At 34.2% G+C, this 19,110-nt stretch overlaps 1 protein-coding gene across 1 annotated transcript; it reads left to right on the forward strand.

Moving 5' to 3' along the window:
- The first annotated feature begins 2,937 nt into the window (after positions 1–2,937).
- Positions 2,938–6,613, forward strand: LOC107926756 (putative calcium-transporting ATPase 13, plasma membrane-type). Its single transcript, XM_016857683.2, has 2 exons — positions 2,938–3,616; positions 3,717–6,613. The coding sequence occupies exons 1-2, from the start codon at positions 3,262–3,264 to the stop codon at positions 6,416–6,418; spliced, it is 3,057 nt and encodes a 1,018-aa protein (XP_016713172.2). The 5' UTR covers positions 2,938–3,261; the 3' UTR covers positions 6,419–6,613.
- The last annotated feature ends 12,497 nt before the right edge of the window (positions 6,614–19,110 follow it).

Below are 19,110 nucleotides of genomic sequence, written 5' to 3' on the forward strand. Positions count from 1 at the left end.
AATCTAACACCAATAGCTTAGACAAATTATTTCCCCAATTAGACTTATAAATGACATAATAGTCGTAACATGAATGATTTACTCAATTTGATTTCATGAACTCTTACCAATTTAGATCACCTATTATACTTCTTGCATCATAATCTCACTATATAATACAATTTATTATTTGTTAAACTTATTTACGCTAAAAACACAAATCTTTAACAAATTTAAGGTGTTTTCTATTTCAACCTTACTTCTTACCATAATTCACTAATATATTTGTCTTCAGCAATTTTGTGTATAAGAGGGCATTGCATTTTCAAGCTGGTTTACCTGTCAAGTTTTGGGGTGAGTGTGTTTTAGTCGCTACGTATCTTATTAATCATACCTCTCTGTCTTTGTTGTCAGGCAAAAGTCGTTTCCACTAAACTCTATTACTCTTATTTACGTGTTTTAATTAGATGTTTCTATTCTTCCTAGATCCACTGATAAATTCCATGAAGGAGCTGATCTGTGTGTCTGTTTGGGATATCCTTATGGTTCAAAGGGATACCTTGCAGTCAGCCTATTCTGTATTAAGGGATGTTATATTTCATGAAATAATTTTTCCTTTCAACGTCCAATTGTTTAAATCACCACGAAAACGTTTTCCAAATCCAATCCTAACCAACCTCGAGGAGATTAATTTTCATGTCAACTTGACAGGCCTTTATCAGCCACCGCTGTTGTAGCTTTCTTTGGTATCAGCCTTATGCCCATGCTCTCACTATGTTACTTATGATGAATTGCTCAAGTATCACCAATCTTTGCTACTCCATATAAAACTCTATTTGGCAACCTGGTTCCCTATCAAAGGTCTCGGTACTCTTAAAAAATTCCTTGGGTTTGGAGGCTTCTAAAAATTTCGATGGCATTGTAGTATCCCAACGCAAATATGCATTACTCATCTCGGTTGAAACTGGTATGGCAGCCTGTTAAGAGTGTAGCATTACGATTCTTAATCTTTGTTTTTTGGATAAATATTTAGAACTATTCATAGTCCTTCCCTAACCTTAAATAAGAAAATAACGTGTTTCAGCACACTCGAACTCACGTCATCTTATACTAACAACAATAGCGATACTAACTAAATAAAAAAACTATCTTCCCTTTTTCTAAATAATAATAATATCTTTAATTTTTAAAATAAATATATTCTTCTTTTTCATAATTTTGTTTCCACCCACGCTATGTGTCATGTGTATGGTAATCTAGCATATATGAAGCTTGAGAACAAATTAAGAAAAATTTTATAACCCATTCAGGGGCAAAGCCAGAAATTCTTTTAGAGGGTCGAAATTAAATTGTAACCTTTAACAATCTATATATTTATAATTTTTAAATGGTTAAATCAAATTTGTATCCTTTTTTTAAGGGAGGGCAAAGTATAATTTTACATTTACTAATTTAAAATTTTAAAATTTGTAAAGGGTAATCCATTTAAGATTTTAAGTTGGTTAAAATTATCATAATTTTCTAGTCAATAAAATCTTTTTAATACGTGAAAAGAATCATGTTAACTTTGTTTGTCTCATCCAAATGAAAATGTTATTTAAAAAGATCCTACACATTGCTAAGCTGAATTGTAAAATATGGCTTCAAGATCAATTAGTGTTTCAGCTATGGAACAAGTAAAGCATTTTTCTTTACTACTTTGTTTTCTTCTTTATCTTGGTTGAAAACTATTCCATCTGTCAGCTTCATTTAACTTTAATAAAAGAATAATAAAGTAGTGTTGAGTAAATTAAAATTTTCCTTCTACTTTGGTGGGTCATATTTCTGTTTAGAAAATTGAAATTGAATAAATTAGATTAGGAATTAATCGGGGTAAAGGGTTAAAATCAATTGACCTACAAACCACTCGAAATTATTTTTTTTTAATTTTTATATGTTTTTTCAATTAAATTAGATAGATTTATCAAATCGAACACTTATTCAATTATGAAAATCTTAGTTACGACAATGAAAAGATTTAATCAATTATAAAATAAAGTTATTTTTATTCAAAATTATGTAAATATTAATATTTTTAAACTGATATGAAATTTTGAATTAAGTTAGTTAAATCCAATCTAAATTTAAATGTATTAATAAAAAAATAAAAGGAAAACAATTTTCTTGAAGCGAGGAAGTATATTCAAGTTTAAGCACATTTAAAGAAAAATTATAGGTACAACAACAATAAAATTAAAAAAAAAAAACACTTTATTCCACCCAAGCCATGAGCAAGTTTATAATTTAAGACCATAAGAATTTCCTTTCCCTAGAGTGCAAGGCACTCACTCGCATGGTTGAGTAAAGTGGGTTCTTATATCTTTACCACACTTTCACTCAAGCAGTAATATTCATCAACAATTTACCTCCCTTGGAAGCCAAAACCAAATTACTACTAAATTTTCCATCATGTTCTTTCAATCAAACAAATTAAAAACAAATAAAACAAATCAATCAAATAAGATTAATTCGAGATTTTTAGTTTAATTTGAACACATACATAATGTAACATTCCATGCCCGACCCGATCGTTGGATTAGAGCTATAGGATGTCATATTTATTGTCGGAACAATTACAACAAATCATATATATAATTATCGATATTTTATAATCAGTTATACATAAAACGTGCTTTATACAGGATAAATGATTATTTCTGAGCCAAGTATAAACTTAAGAAAATTTAATATTATCTCGAAATTAAATAATGACCAAAATGTAAAGATTTCAAAATATGATTGATAAATCCTCGTCATTTTAAATCCAAAATTCATTACATATACATATGGCACGAAATACAAAATGCGTGACTAAACTATTTCCCTTCAACTAGACTGCCTTGGAAGTTGTCTCATCTAATTTTCATGAATGTAATTAATAATTCTTTCTACTTCTTTTTTCTAAGTAATTAATGTTTTAGTTCATATATTTACAATGAAAAAGGATCATAAGTATCTCTCCAGTAAGAGAATAATTCATGTTAATCATCTTACAACTGACCCACAAAAAAGTTTTGAAGCAATAGGGAATATACTAAACTTGCTGGCTTAACCTTTAAAAGAAGGATTTATTAGTATATTTTTTTCCTCTATGATCGGATTGTTATCTGTTTAGCAATAGGAAGCTGCAATGTAGATTCCTCGAACGTGTTTACTTCATTCATCTCGTATCTCTTTTAAAACCTATGCCCTTGAAAGAAAAAATAGAAATCTCCCTTGTTTGCTCATTTAGTTTGTTGATCAATGTCTTTGAGGTTGCGAAAGCCGACCGAACCCACCATGCATCGCCAGGTGGAGCCTTCGAAAAGCTCTGTACGAAGGTGGCGAGTGGCGGTTACAGCCATAAGCGTCACTAGGTTTCTTGTGGGGTTGACTAAGAAAGTTGCTGAAAAGAATGCGGTGCTCTTGCGGTCTCTGTCTTTCGTTACCATCGACGTTGAAGGAAGTGGCGATGAACGTGTTCCGATTCTCGACGTCGATCCTCAAGGACTTGCTAAGATGGTGAAAGACAAGAGCTTCCAAAGCTTGAACGATCAGTATGGTGGAGTTAAACAGGTTGCTACTCTCCTTCAAACTGATTTCAAAACAGGAATCCCAGGTAATTAATCTATTTATTTTTCAAAAATTATATATATGCATAGGATTTACATAGGTTGACATTCTGTAATATTGTTTGTTGTAACTTTTGGTAACTACAGGTGATGATAATGACCTTGCTCTTCGAACCAAGGTTTTTGGTGCAAATAAGTACCAGAAACAGCCGGCAAAAAGTTTCTTTAGCTTTGTTCTGGAAGCATTTAAAGACACCATCATCATCATTTTATTGGTCTGCGCTGTCCTCTCTTTAGGCTTCGGAATCAAACAGCATGGCCTCAAAGAAGGGTGGTACGATGGTGGGAGCATCATTGTAGCCGTTGTGCTTGTCGTCGTCGTCTCCGCCGTGAGTAATTACAGGCAAAGTAAACAATTCGAGGAGCTTTCTCATGAAACCAATGACATACGCGTCCAAGTGGTACGAAACGGAAGATACCAACCTGTGTCGATCTTTGAGCTGGTGGTCGGTGATATTGTGTCTTTGAAGACCGGTGATCAGATTCCAGCCGATGGTTTGTTCGTCGAGGGCCATTCGTTGAAGGTCGATGAGTCTAGCATGACTGGAGAGAGTGACCATGTTGAAGTTAATGAAAAGAAGAACCCATTTTTGCTGTCTGGTACGAAGGTCACTGATGGCCATGGGTACATGCTAGTCACTGCTGTTGGGACGAACACTGCATGGGGTGAGATGATGAGTTCCATAAGGCGTGATTTGAACGAGGAGACCCCCTTACAAGTCCGACTCAGCAAGCTGACTTCTTACATTGGGAACATTGGATTATCTGTAGCAGTTCTTGTTCTGTTGGTTCTGCTTATCCGTTACTTTACGGGTCACACAAAAGCTGAGAACGGAAGAAGTGCATTCAATGGGAGCAGGACCAAGTTCGATGATGTAATGAACTCGGTTGTTGGTATTATTGCAGCAGCTGTCACCATTGTAGTTGTGGCCATTCCAGAGGGTTTGCCTTTAGCTGTTACTCTAACTCTAGCTTATTCAATGAAGAGGATGATGAGGGACCATGCCATGGTAAGGAAACTCTCTGCTTGTGAAACCATGGGCTCAGCCACCATAATCTGCACTGATAAAACCGGCACTCTTACATTAAACGAGATGAAGGTTACTGAGTTTTGGCTTGGAAAGGAACCTATTGATAATTCTATGAGCTCTGAAATAGCACCTAATGTCCTCCAGTTACTAAGTGAAGGGGTTGGTTTAAACACGACAGGTACTGTTTATAAACCTGAGCCCACATCAGTTCCTGAGATTTATGGTAGTCCAACTGAGAAAGCAATACTCTCTTGGGCTCTGGATGATATGGGGTTGAACATTGATGAATCAAAACAAAGTTGTGAAATCATCCATGTTGAGGCCTTCAATTCAGAGAAAAAGAGGAGTGGAGTTTTGATAAGGAGAAGCAATAACAAAAAAGTGCTAGCTACTAATTGGAAAGGAGCTGCTGAAATGCTACTAGCCATGTGTTCATGTTATTATGACAAAAAAGGGGTATCAAAGTTCATGAATGAAGATGAAAGAGCACACATTGGAATGGTTATTGAGAGTATGGCAGCTAAAAGCCTGAGATGTATTGCCTTTGCAACTTCGGATGTAACAGTGACAGATGGAAATGAAGAGAATCATACAAAGCTTGAAGAAACAGGACTGACTTGGTTGGGTCTTGTTGGCCTCAAGGATCCATGTCGGCCAGGTGTCAAACAAGCAGTAGAATCTTGCAAGAAAGCTGGAGTAAGCATCAAAATGATCACTGGGGACAACATGCATACGGCAAGGGCCATAGCTTTTGAATGTGGAATCCTCAATTCCGAAAGCAGTTTACACAATGAAGCTGTGGTTGAAGGTGTGCAATTTAGAAATTACTCAGAGGAAGAAAGAAGGCAAAAGATCGAAACTATTCGAGTAATGGCAAGATCTTCGCCTTTCGACAAACTTCTAATGGTACAGTGCTTGAAGCAGAAGGGTCATGTAGTAGCAGTCACTGGAGATGGTACAAATGATGCTCCTGCTTTAAAAGAAGCTGATATTGGACTTTCCATGGGCATTCAAGGAACTGAAGTTGCAAAAGAGAGCTCAGATATCGTCATTTTGGACGATAACTTCACCTCTGTGGCAACAGTTTTAAGATGGGGTCGATGCGTGTACAACAACATCCAAAAGTTTATTCAGTTTCAGCTGACAGTGAATGTTGCAGCCTTGGTCATCAATTTCATTGCTGCTGTATCTTCTGGAGATGTACCATTAACTGCAGTCCAACTATTGTGGGTGAACCTTATAATGGACACTTTGGGTGCACTGGCCTTGGCTACCGAGCAACCCACTAATGATCTCATGGACAAGCGACCTGTGGGTAGAACCGAGCCACTTATAACAAAAGTTATGTGGAGGAACCTCATTGCTCAAGCACTCTATCAGGTAGCTATCCTACTGATTTTACAATTTAAAGGCAAATCCATTTTTGGTGTGTCGGAGGAGGTCAAGGATACCCTGATATTCAATACATTTGTTCTCTGTCAAATCTTTAATGAGTTCAATGCAAGAAATATGGATAAGAAGAACATATTCAAGGGGATACATAAGAACAGGCTGTTTTTGGCCATTATCGGAATCACCTTGGTCTTACAAGCAATAATGGTGGAGTTTCTTCAGAGGTTTGCCAATACTGAGAGGCTAAGCTGGGAGCAATGGGGGGCTTGCATTGGCATTGCTGCTCTCACTTGGCCCATTGGTTGGATTGTTAAGTGTATTCCTGTTGACAAGAAGGTTCAAACACGAAGTTCTGCTGCTTCATGAAGTTCATAGCTAAGATGTTTGTTTTTTTTTTCTTTTTGTTAAATTGACAAATTAGCCACGGATTATTTCATTCTAGAAAAATTTGTAATTTTATAAAACATTCCTGTGCACTCATAACGTAGTTTGTGCTTGTTAGTAACATAAAGATTTGTTCAAACTATAAAATTTTAATGTTATTAGTGGGTTTGGGTTGAAGAAATTGGCAATTAAAACAGCACTGTAATCAAGATTTGGCTGCAAAGATGCTGATGCTGATGCTGACAAAGCCAAACCTCGACTATAAAAATAGAAGAGTAAATTTGAAGCATATGAAAAAGATAAAAAGCAGATTCCAAGACAACCTGTTGAAATGGATGTATAGTGTTTATGCGTTGAGTGTTGGATGATATCAGACCCCCACTATGGAAGACAACAAAACTGGGGAATTTATAGGTGAGTATCTTTACTTTACTCAACTTACAAAGTTACTCCATGTAGTTTAATTTTAGTTAATTTAATCACTGCATTTTAGGTGTTTGTAAATATCAGTTAAATTGTTATTATTTAATTTATGTGAAATACAATTTAAAAGGATTTTTATAATTTATAGAGAAATCCATCATTATATATGCCTGCAAAAGATAATTTTTATATTTTTTCTTTTGTGATTTTGTACTTTGATTTTTTAAAGTTATAACTTTTTTAATAAGTTTTTTATACTCTTTTTTTTTTTACATTTTAATAATTTTATAATATTTTGAATCACATTTAGAATAAACCTGAATAAATATATCTTTAGATTAAATGAATTTGGATGATCATTTGTTCAAATTCATTCTAAATGTGCATTTTTAATGTTTTTTTAATTTTTAAAAATTTAAATATATATTGACATGATATGCTACATGTCATCACCTGATAGGCTTATTTTACAATGTTGATTATTTTAACGATTAATGTAGTCAAAGACGAAAATCATTAACGAAGAGACTTAATTAATTTTTTAAATTACCAACAAGAGCTCAATTAGTACGAATTAAATCGAGGCACAAATGATTTTTTTCCTTAAAAGCCTTCAAACCTACAAGTCAAACTAAAACTAACAAAACTAATGGGGTCTTAGCATAGTTGGCTTAAGTATCTAAATTCGAGACTCACCATTCACAATTAATTGTGTAGGTCTTTGAGCCTACCATGTGTTGTAGTCATGTGTGAGTTTTAGTCGAACTAGCCAATTTGTAAGGATTGTTTCAGTTTGTAGCTTATTTTGTATTGTAATTGTTTGATACTTTATTTTTAGTTCTTAGTTCATTTATGTTATAATAGTTGATTTTACATTTAGAGGTTATTTGAACATGTATTTATACTTGTTGAGTATTTTAGAGTGTGTCCCTTTAGATGGATGTTATGTCATGGGTAGGGAAACGTATTCTATTCTAGAGTTTACACGTGTTCGCAATATGTGAGTTTGCCTATATGGTTGTGTGAACCCACATCTGACGATCCCATGAGAGTATGCGAACACCTCACATGTGAACCCAAAATGTAAACCACATAAAGCGCGGATCAGAACACGATTAGGTCTGGAATCAAGTACCCAATCGGAGTATCATAACAATACTTGTACCATACTTGAAAACTTAAAAAAATAAATTATATTTTTACATACACAATCTATAATCATATATTAAATTATTTTTCTCTAATTTTCATGACTATAATTTTTTTGAAAGACATTACTATAACAACGTGTTTAAATAATTGTAAGCATAAAAGATATGTTGAGTAAGATTTGGAGACATAAATATATATATCAATATATTTAACACAAATATATAGAAAAAATCAAGATAAACTTATAACAATAAAATTTATAAAACTTTAAACACTCCCCTCTTTAATTTTTCATTCATCCACAATCTCAAATGTAAAAAGAAAAGCAAAAGAAAACACTTTTATTATGTATCTTCTTTTTGTAGTTGTTATAGATTATAGATATATAACAGGAATAATTTTGGTTGTGTTTTCTCATTTCTGCGCACCTACTGCCTTTAGGAAACTACCTGGAAATTTTGATATAATGAAGGAAGGAGGATAATTCAACGCGAGAGGTGTAGATGGGTTGGATCGGGTTTAAGTATGATATTACTATATTTTATATTTATTTTCAATATTGCCTAGTCCGAGATATGAATCTAAAATGTTACCCAAACTTGCATATATTTGCAAAAAATTACCCAAACTATATTTTATATTTAGTTTTAAATTTTATTTTAAAAAATTATATTAATTAATTTAGTACTTTTTAATTTATTGAATTTTTTTATATAGTCATCTTAACATTATTTTAATATTTACATTAGAGTAGTATTATATATTTAGTATATGTTTATTTTGTTAATGTGTTATCAATTACATAATATAAAATATTATAAACTTTAAAATGGGCTGTAATCGGGCCTTGAATGTTAAGACTAAGCCCAACCCATATTTTAAACAGATCTATTTTTTTGTCCAAATCCATTTTTCAAGCATAGTATTTCTTTCTAAACCCTCCCAAATTTCGGAAAAACCTTTCTAAAACCCATATTTTAAATAGCTCAACCCATGGACAGATCTAATTCAAGGTATATGGATTCTTTTTTACAATTCATGCATTATTGATACTATGGGTAGGTGCATAATAATTCAAAATATATAATTCTCTTTTATAAGGGTTAAACATAAAATTGGTACCCAAACTTGTGTACTTCTCCCAGATTGATACATATGGCTTTTTTGTCCTAGATTGGTACCCGAACTTTTTTTTGTCCACTAGTTTGGTACCTGAGACTAACAATGTTAATTTTTTGTTGACGTGACAGCACTGACCAATCACACACCACCACATGGCATCCTATTTGGCGCTCTTTTTTTATTATTCTCTTTTTTTATTTTCCCTCCTTCTTTTCACTTTTTTCTTTTTCTTTTTTCTGGGTGTGCCTCTTCATCTCCCATTTCTGAGCTTCATGGCCATCAAACCATTTTCTTTCACTTTCCTCCCATCCAAACACCCACCACTTCATTCCCAGCAACAATGAAGACGACTTCTCGACCAGTTCCAAACCCAGGTAAAGTACAACAAGATCTAAATACAAAGACACTATTAATTTCGATTCAAAATCAAAGTAGCATAAAGTAAACAAAAATAAATACAAGCCTTTCATTGTTTCTGGTTTTAGACCCTAAAATCAACCAAATTAAAGTCGATAAAGAGAAAATTTTAAAGGATTGAAGAGGAAAAAAATTGGGGAAGGGAAAGGGTACTTGAGGAGAAGAAAGGGAGGAAATTAGGGTTTAGAAGTTGAAAAAAGTGGGGTTCTTCACAGGCTTTTTGGTCATGTTGCTTCTCATTGAAGTCATTTCTTTGAATGTTAATGAACCCAAAATCAACACAAAGGAAGATAAAGATTGGCGCTTCCGCAGGGGTTGTGACTTAAAAACTAGCTATGACTTATCGATTGAATAAATTAGAGCGAGAATTAATTTATCTCCTTGTTCAAATTTGTTTTTGTTTTTCTTCTTCACCAACACCCATTTTCATGTGTTCCCAAAACTCTAACTAGAAACCTTAACTCACAAACTCCAATGCCATTTTTATGTCGAAAGAAGAAGAATTAAGAAGAAACAAAATTGAGGATTAAGATTTGGGAGTTTTGGTTGGAAAATGAAAATTGATTTTTGATTGGAAATTGCAGAAGAAGAAACGAAACTACAGAAGAGAAAATTCAAAAGAAAAAACCTTTTTTTTCATTTTTTTAGATTATGAACTCTTTTTCCATTTCAAAACCATTTCGAAAGGATTCCAGACGGTGGTTGTCAATGGTTGGAGAACTCATTGGAGGAGGTCGAACGGTGGCCTAGTAGAGGTGTAGAATACTAGTTGAATTGCATAAATTTAAAAAAGGGAAAATTAAAAACAAAAACAAAAAGAGGGCCAAAGAGGATGCCGCGTGGTAGCACGTGATTGGTCAACGTTTCCATGTCAGCAAAAAATAACAACATTAGTTTCAGGTACCAAACTAGTGGATGGAAAAAAAGTTTGGGTACTAATTTGAGACAAAAAAAACCCATAGGTACCAATCTGGGAAAAGTGGACAAGTTCAGATACCGATTTTATATTTAACCTCATTTATAATTCACACATTATTAGTAAAATTAAATTATTGTCATACATGTTACAAATAAATAATCCTTCGTATGAACACTCAAAAGTAGATAAAAATAAATAAAGTTTTATGTTTGCATGAATATTTGTCAAAAGTGTTGGTGGGGACAAACTGGGAATAGGAAAACATGAAGTCCGAGTCAGAACTCACAAATCAAATGAAATTTGAATTACTTCTTTCCGTTATCAAATGCAAAATTTCATTCTAGCATTCTTGTCCCATTAATTTACATCCAAATCTCTGGACCAACATACATGGATTTTACAAATATAAGTATAGATACAATTTATATCACAAATTATAATTAATACATATTTGTTGAGTAATTTTATCTTGTGTCTCATTAATAGGAACATTCGGGTATTTATACATACTATCACTGTTTATGACATGACCTCACTGTTCATGACTTGACCCCACTATTCCTAGGATTGACATTCTGAGCGAGACTTGGGCATGCTGGACACGTGCACCACTTTAGGTCACCTACTAGACCTCACGACCCTCCCACATGCGAACTTAGTGGGCAAATGTGAACTGAGACCACGAACTCCTCATAGCACCGAGCTCCCCTTATTGTCCTCTCGTTGTACGCCTTACATGAACCTATTCTGGTGGGACTTGTCCGAGTTGAGGGTTAGCGACCCAGATCCTATCTACGTTTCAGGTTGGTGATCACTGATGTATAACAATCTAGTCCTCCTTAGTGGACGTAAGGTGTGTTATAAAGTGGCGCTCTTTAGGGCTATCATTTCCCATTTATTACAGCTTGTAGAATATGCAGCAACTATTGGAATCTATTGTGTACTTCGCCACGTGTACGAGTGGATCGTACTCGTATATATCTAACCATTGGAATCTCTTGGTTATTCGAACTGTCAAAACACAGGTGAAGAGTCTTTTATTAAAAATGGAGCCTTCTAGAACCCTAAAATTCACACTTAACACTTCAAAAACCAGAACCAATTGAAGATTTTTCTTAAGGTAAATTTTTTCTTTTCTTTTTTCCTTTCCTTTCTTTATTAAAAATATGTCGAGAATGAAAGGTGTTGGTGGTCAATTACCTTCCCGTTACCCATCACAAGAGCGCCCTTTAAGGGTCCTCGTTGAAGCTAACTTTGTCCCTTACACCACGAAAAATAAAGAGATGAGGCACACCTTGTATGCACAGGGAATTCTAATCCCTAACTTTTCCTACGAGTTCTCCATCCCTAAAGGATCACATAGGCTCAAAGATACCAACGATAACAGCTTCTTGCTACCCTTTCATGCTTTGGAAGATGGATGTTTTGGTAGGTTATGATGCTTTATTCATGTGTGTAAATAACTTGTAAGTTCAAGGATGAAAGGGTGAAAGAAATGACTTGATTTTGGCCATTTTCTTGTCAACACGGCCTAAGACATAGGTGTGTGTCTCAGCCGTGTGTCCCTTGTAGGTTTTAAAGGTTGTCTTTCGAGAGTTACAAGGCTTGGAATACAGGCGTGTGGCTTGGCCGCGTGATCCAAATCCTAGAGTTACACGGACACGAACTGGGACACAGCCGTGTGTCCCTACTTCGAATGTCCACACGGTCTAAAACACGGGCATGTGACTTAGCCGTATGAACCACACGGCCTGACCACACGGCCATGTAACCCCTGCAGTGTAAAATTTTCTATCTTTTTCTATAAAGTTCAAAATGTTTTTGATTTAGTCCTAAATCATTTCTAAGAAGTTTTTATGGGCTCGAGGGCTCGTACAAGGGACAAGATGCTTGTGTTTGATTGAGTTATGATGTGTTTTATAGAAATGTTATAATTGAATGTTTTAAGTTAAAAATTTTGGTAATGCTTCGTAACTCTATTCTGGCGACGAATATGGGTTAGGGGTTTACAAATCAGGGTGAGAAGGGTATGAATTATTACTTTTAATCGTCTAGAAAATAAAAGATAACTGTTGTGAAACTGATTACGCAATTGTATGTCATTTCCAAGCTGCTTTGAAAAGTTTTGACCTTTACGTAATCCACCCCGGTGTGACAACGAACGGCAAGAACTCTCTCAAACTTTTCCAGAGAGAAAAACTCATTGACGATTGCTAGACCTCATACACTATATTTTAGGTGCATAAGTTTTTCTAAAAAAGCCCTATATTTCCTAATTCGGGAATAGTTGATATCTTAATATGAAGCATGATTCATTATAATAATTAACCGAATATAATAATTATAATTATCATAATTATAATAATGTTTGACAAAAAAATACAATTACAATAATTATAATTTTCGATCGTAAATTATAATTACAATAATTATAACAAGGATTTCTTTAAATTATGTTTAGTTAAATTTTATACAAATCAAATTCATATATATTAATTTAACCATGTTCTCATTATGTGTACAACATACTTGTACATATAATTCGTTCGATATTTAACTGCCCAATTAAATTAATTTTATAATCAATTTAATTCATGTGACGGCCAAAAAACAATACCAACTATGTTTGGAGTCCATTTGTTTCAACATAGGGTGTGACCCTGTAAGTTCTTGTAACGTTAGCAGTAATACTAGAACGATTCTAATATTACAAACAATGAATGACATCTAGCAATACATCGTGACATCTAGGAATGTATCATTGCTATCTAAGTTACAAGAAGTCATGATTCAACATAACCTCTGTGTGATTAACCCTTCATGTATTAAATCCTTTCTTCCTTTATATCTAGAATGGACACAAGTCATGGAATAGTCACGCTTGCATAGTCCATCTCATGTTTCTTGATATCATGAGTAGACTATGGTAAACAAATAAGTATGATATCTCATATAAGCTTATTCGAGTATGACCATGCATTTCTAGTCTCACTCAATCAAGTGGCCTAAGATATTGCTCCCATTATGTAGGAGGGACAAATCCTCTATTGATCAACCATATCCCACTACATAGATTGTGGTATATCCAACATCAGTCTTTATAGAACAACCAGTTACGGTGGATGTTTGGTTGTATCAAAATATACGACTCACGATGTTGGGATAATGATGATCTCCAGTTTGAGGATCGTATACATAATAATTACCGAGTGATGTTGTGACTATTATATAATAATCCAAGAAACATACTAATAGCAGGTCAGTCCAATATGTTATTCTCTAACACACATACTCATGTATTGATTTTGACATCCCATGTCAATGACAACACTTAAGTCATCAATAAACTACACGTTAGTCTTAATGCATTATTGTTATCTAAGCCCTCAATAACACTCGACTAAGGACCTTTTAAGAATAATCATATTATTCTCAGGACATTATTATAAAATAGTTTATTTATATACACAGAAAAAATTGAAATAATAATGACAATTCCTTATATTAATAAACGAGGTAAAACAAGTATGTTAATACAATCATCTCATGATTGGTCTTTAGGCATACTCTAACTCAAATACCAGTCCTTCGCACTTCCCTTAAGCGTGGTGGACAAAGCCTTGCACTTCCGCTGCATTTGATGCTCCTAGTACATTCATGTAGTTGTTGTATTTCATCAAATGAGCTCGCTTTCAAATTTTATATAAAAATTCTAAAACTTATCCTTTTTAAAAATTATAAAAATATATAAAAAAAGGTTTAAAAATTAAAAAATTATACAATAATAATTTTGGGACATAAATAAGTAAATTAGCGATTCAAGTTTATCATATTAAAGTATCTTATTTTTTCTCTTATTTTGCTTTGAAAAAGTTTTCAAATATATATGATTTTAAATTTATGTGCTTTAACATGGAATTGGTTATATTATAACAAGATTTTAATTTGTCATGTTTAATTTTTTTAATTTAACTTGAACAATTTTATTCTATTTGATTCGAATTTCATTTCACTCGATTTGAAAGAACTTTAAATTGAATTAGAATGATAAAATGAGACTCGTCAACTCACAACTATTTCACTCGATTCGATTCGATTCCAATTCGATTGAATGTTCACTCTTACCTAAGAGGCTGGTGCAGTTAATACTAAGCAAAAGCTTTGTTTGTTCTTGAGTTTCAAAAGTGTTTTCAAGTTAAAACTAACCATGAAAATATAATTTTTCAAACTCGCTTTCAAGCCAAATAAAAAAAAGTAAATTTTTTAGCTTTTAACTTTTCAAAAGTTAGTTTAGGTGGAAAATTATAAATTTATCCCTCGATTCTATTAATATGATCTATATATTAAGATTAAATTTTATAAATAATTTATATTAATTATTTAAAAATATTTAAAATTTATATTTTATATATCAAAATATTAACAATGAGTTACCATACCAACTAAAAGTGGAAATGAATTTCTTAGAGTTGATATTGTTGAGAGAACTTTTCCTGAATACCACCCCGTCCCGAACATGACTATGCTCAAATTGTAAAATAGATAAGGACTCCTATGGTTATATAAAAAAACAATGAGTTATAACAAATTATTTTATTATGTTGGCACTATAACCTAAGTTGAATTTTTGTTAATACCATAATAATAACTTGAAATCACAATAATAACAATAACACGTGAAAATAAGAATACTTTACATTTGAGTAATTATAATTTTATTATAATTTAAGTTTATATATTTCATATACCATAAGACTAACCAATTTGAGTTTATATATTCCATATAACATAATATTAATTACTTAATAAATTATTTTTACTATTTTTAAGGTATGATATCAAAATTAGTTTCAACGTTTACATCTTTTGTCAATTTGGCTTTTATTTTTTTTTAGTTAAATTTAGTTATTAACCTTTCAAAAATAACAAAACAATTTTTTTAATGAAAATGTTGGTTAAAACATTAATTTTTTAATGATGTAGATGTGGAAGCCCATGTGTACTTCAAGCTGATATAACACTATTTATTTTATATGTTATGCTAACAAATAATTTACAAATCATAAATATATTTAAAAAAAACATATTTTTTTAAAAAAAGAAGCATGAAGTATCTATAGATTGCTATATTGGTTGTCATATTTAAAATTTTAAAATTTTAATTAGTTTTTCTATTAAAAAAAACAATTCAACTCTTTTTAAAAGGTTGATGGTAAAATTGACTCTTTTTAAAAAGTTGATTGAAAATTTTAGCTTAAATAAAGAATAAGAACCAAATTGACAAAAGGCATCAACATTGAGGGCTAAATTTGACATTATGACCTATTTTTATTATAATTCTTTTTTTTTTATTTCTCAAGGTATTTACTAGTGTCACGGGGCTAAATTTTTCGTCTTGCGATCCGTGCGGCCTTAAGCGATCCGTTCGTCTAAACTTGCCTAAGTCAGCCTTACTCAAGTGAGGATTCCTTAAGAACTCCTTCAAGGCACTAAGTAGAAGAGCAGAAACGATTTATACCAAAAGAAGAACAACAAAAGAACAAGAGAAAGCCACAGAAAAGAACACACAAGGTGTTTGAGTAAATGCTCTCTGAATTCTATTACTCTTAAGAATTCAACATACAATGGAATGAGTACAAATGAGGAGGAGGCTCTCTATTTATAGTTGAGATCACCCAAAATTGACGGTTAAGATACATTTACATCGACGGATGAGATTAACCATATCCCTTTATTTTAGGGATTTACAAGATATGCCATATCAAATCTAATCTAATCTTTACAAGATATGACTCCCTCAATCTTCTAAGATTAGTTACCAAATTAACCTAAGTAGTCATACATTCATTATCATACAAACCAGGTTTCAATCTGACAGGCTTCTCCAACAGTTCTTTGAATCGGACCAGTTCTTGTGGGCTAAATGATCCCCATCTTATCGACAGACCTCCATGGGGCGCATCTTATGCCTTGGTCATGGGCTTTGCACTTTGACCCGTGACATTCCCCCAATCTATTCTCGTAACGCCCTCGTTGCGACTTCCGAATGGCACTGACTTGATTCAATTCTGAACCCTTTGTTGCCTTGGCTTGTTTTCGACTTACTTTGTAATCGAGTTGTCTCTTTTCCTGAAACTTTTACCTCGGCTTCCGTCGCTTCTTAACTTGAACCGTTACACTCGTTGGTTCATCTCGTTGGCAAGAAGTCTCCACTCTAACTTTCCCAAATTTTGACTTGTTCCCTTTTGAATCGTCTTGATTCTCACAAATTGGCTTCATATTGCCCACAATCTCTTGGCCTCCTTGCTTATGAACTTTGAAAGGGCCCCTACGACCTTGCCTAGCCAACAAGTCAGAATTTAAAACACTATCAAAGTATTCACAATGTACCTTACTCGCAGCACTTACTCGTCCTGACTGTTTTTGCATCGCTCCCTTTTTTTAAATCCCGAAGCACAACCCACTTTTACCAAAGGTGTCGGCTCTACAGTTGAATTTCATGCTTCATATCGAACTTTTGCGCCACTAAAACTTCCAAAGAAGCTTTCGTAACTTTTCGTTTTATCGAGTCAATGTTCCTCCCATATGAAACATCATCGACTAGTTGGATTGACGACAACATCTTTGCCCCCACATTCACATCTCGATACACCGGCACAACAATTTTTGTTAACGGACCAGTGATAATATGAATTTCATTGGCCCATGAAAACAAAACTTTTTGAATTCTGTCAATGAAGTTTAAGCCAAGTACATAATCGTAATCATCTAATTGAATTATCTCAAAGTCTTCATTGTCCTTCCATTCACCGATTTGTAGCTCCACATTATGAACCACTCCCAAAGTTAGGGCCTCCTTAGAATTTACTGCCTTGATCTTCTTATTCGATTTCTTAATCGACAAACCAAGCTTCCTCGCAGCCTTTTTTGATATGAACAAGTCTGATGCTCCCGTATCAATAAGAACATTCCGCTTCTGACTCGAAATGTTGATGTCTACAAACACCAACCTTTCTTCACCATTCCTTCTCTTTGGAATGAGCACCATCGAATTAACCATCGATGTCTTTTTCTCAATAGGCTTTACCTCTTCTGGCTCATCATTCCTCTTGATAGCCGAAACTGAAGATACCTTTGGGCAGTCCCTCTTCATGTGCAGTCCCTTACAAAAGTAGCATTGTAAATTTTCTCTCTTTTCTTTCGGGATATTACGTCTCCACTTCCTATTTCGTGGTTTCCTATCATCACCATCGTTGCTACTACTGTTGCCATCATAGCTATGTCCTTCTTCATCTTCCTCATGGTACCCACCATTACCTATCCTATTGGGCTTGGAAGATTTAAACATGTCCCTTCTTGGAGCAAGTTCTACTATGGACTCCGCTATCATCATGGCATTGGTAAGTTCCTGAACTCCTCGACGTTGCAATTCTTGCTTCGCCCATGGTTTCAACCCATCCGTAAATGAGAAAAATACTTCATTCTCGCTAAAATCAAATATCTGGAGCATGAGTTCACTGAACTCCCACACATACCCCCTAATCATGCCTCGTTGCGTAAACTATCGCAACTTTGCTCGAACTTCATTCTCGACATACTCGGGGTAAAACTGTACTTTAAATTTCTTTTAGAACTCATCTCAAGTCCTAATCTCAGTCCACCACGTCTCACATCAGTGGACCTACGTCGCCACCATAACAAAGCAGCGTCACTAAAGTACATAGCAACAATATTTACCTTTGTGACATCATCCTCAATGTTCATCGTACGGAAGTATTACTCCATGGCCCAAAGAAAGTTGTCCACTTCACTTGCGGACCTTGCCCCTTTAAACGCTTTCGGCTTGGGCACATCCATCGCTTGTGGCTTCGACTTTGAAGCCAACATTCCATTTCTTATGGCAGCCTTGAAAATCTTGAGCTTCCCCTTAAGCTCATTGATCTCCTCCTTTAAAACTGTCACCATAGCCTCGAGAGCATCATCCTTCTCAGCCAGCTTATTTTTCGAGGAACCGATAGTATCCAACACAAATTCCCTGTGTTGCTCTTGCATTGTTCGCAACCCATCATTGAGTCTATTATCAACATCATCGATCATTTCTTTGATGTCCCCCATGGGCTCCTCGAGAGTGACGACTCGATCCTCCAAAGCTGACAATAAGTCCCTTGATCAACTCACTTTTTTTGCCCTTCCTCAGGTCTCTATTGGCTCACTCTAACCAATAACATCTTTCAACATCCCAACAGTGCCTTCGAACCAAAAGCTCTGACACCAACTATCATGGGGCTAGATCTTTCGTCTTGCGATCCGTGCGGCCTTAGACGATCCGTTCGTCCAAACTCGCCTAAGTCAGCCTTACTCAAGTGAGGATTCCTTAAGAACTCCTCCAAGGCACTAAGTAGAAGAGCGAAAATGATTTATGCCAAAAGAATCACAACAAAAGAACAATAGAAAGCCATAGAAAAGAACACACAAGATGTTTGAGTAAATGCTCTCTGAATTCTATTACTCTTAGAATTCAACATACAATGGAATGAGTACAAATGAGGAGGGGACTCTCTATTTATAGTTGAGCTCCCCTAAAACTGACGGTCAAGATACATTTACATCAACGGACGAGATTAACCATATCCCTTTATTT

This window comes from Gossypium hirsutum, chromosome D11 (genome assembly GCF_007990345.1).
Source record: "Gossypium hirsutum isolate 1008001.06 chromosome D11, Gossypium_hirsutum_v2.1, whole genome shotgun sequence".
Taxonomy (NCBI): domain Eukaryota; kingdom Viridiplantae; phylum Streptophyta; class Magnoliopsida; order Malvales; family Malvaceae; genus Gossypium; species Gossypium hirsutum.

What these genes read in the sequence shown, in the direction of transcription:
- LOC107926756 (XM_016857683.2), top strand. Translation starts at nt 3,262, where the DNA reads ATGTCTTTGAGGTTGCGAAAGCCGACCGAACCCACCATGCATCGCCAG. An exon ending in TTTCAAAACAGGAATCCCAG is followed by an intron (nt 3,617 to 3,716) that starts GTAATTAATCTA and finishes TGGTAACTACAG; the next exon opens with GTGATGATAATGACCTTGCT.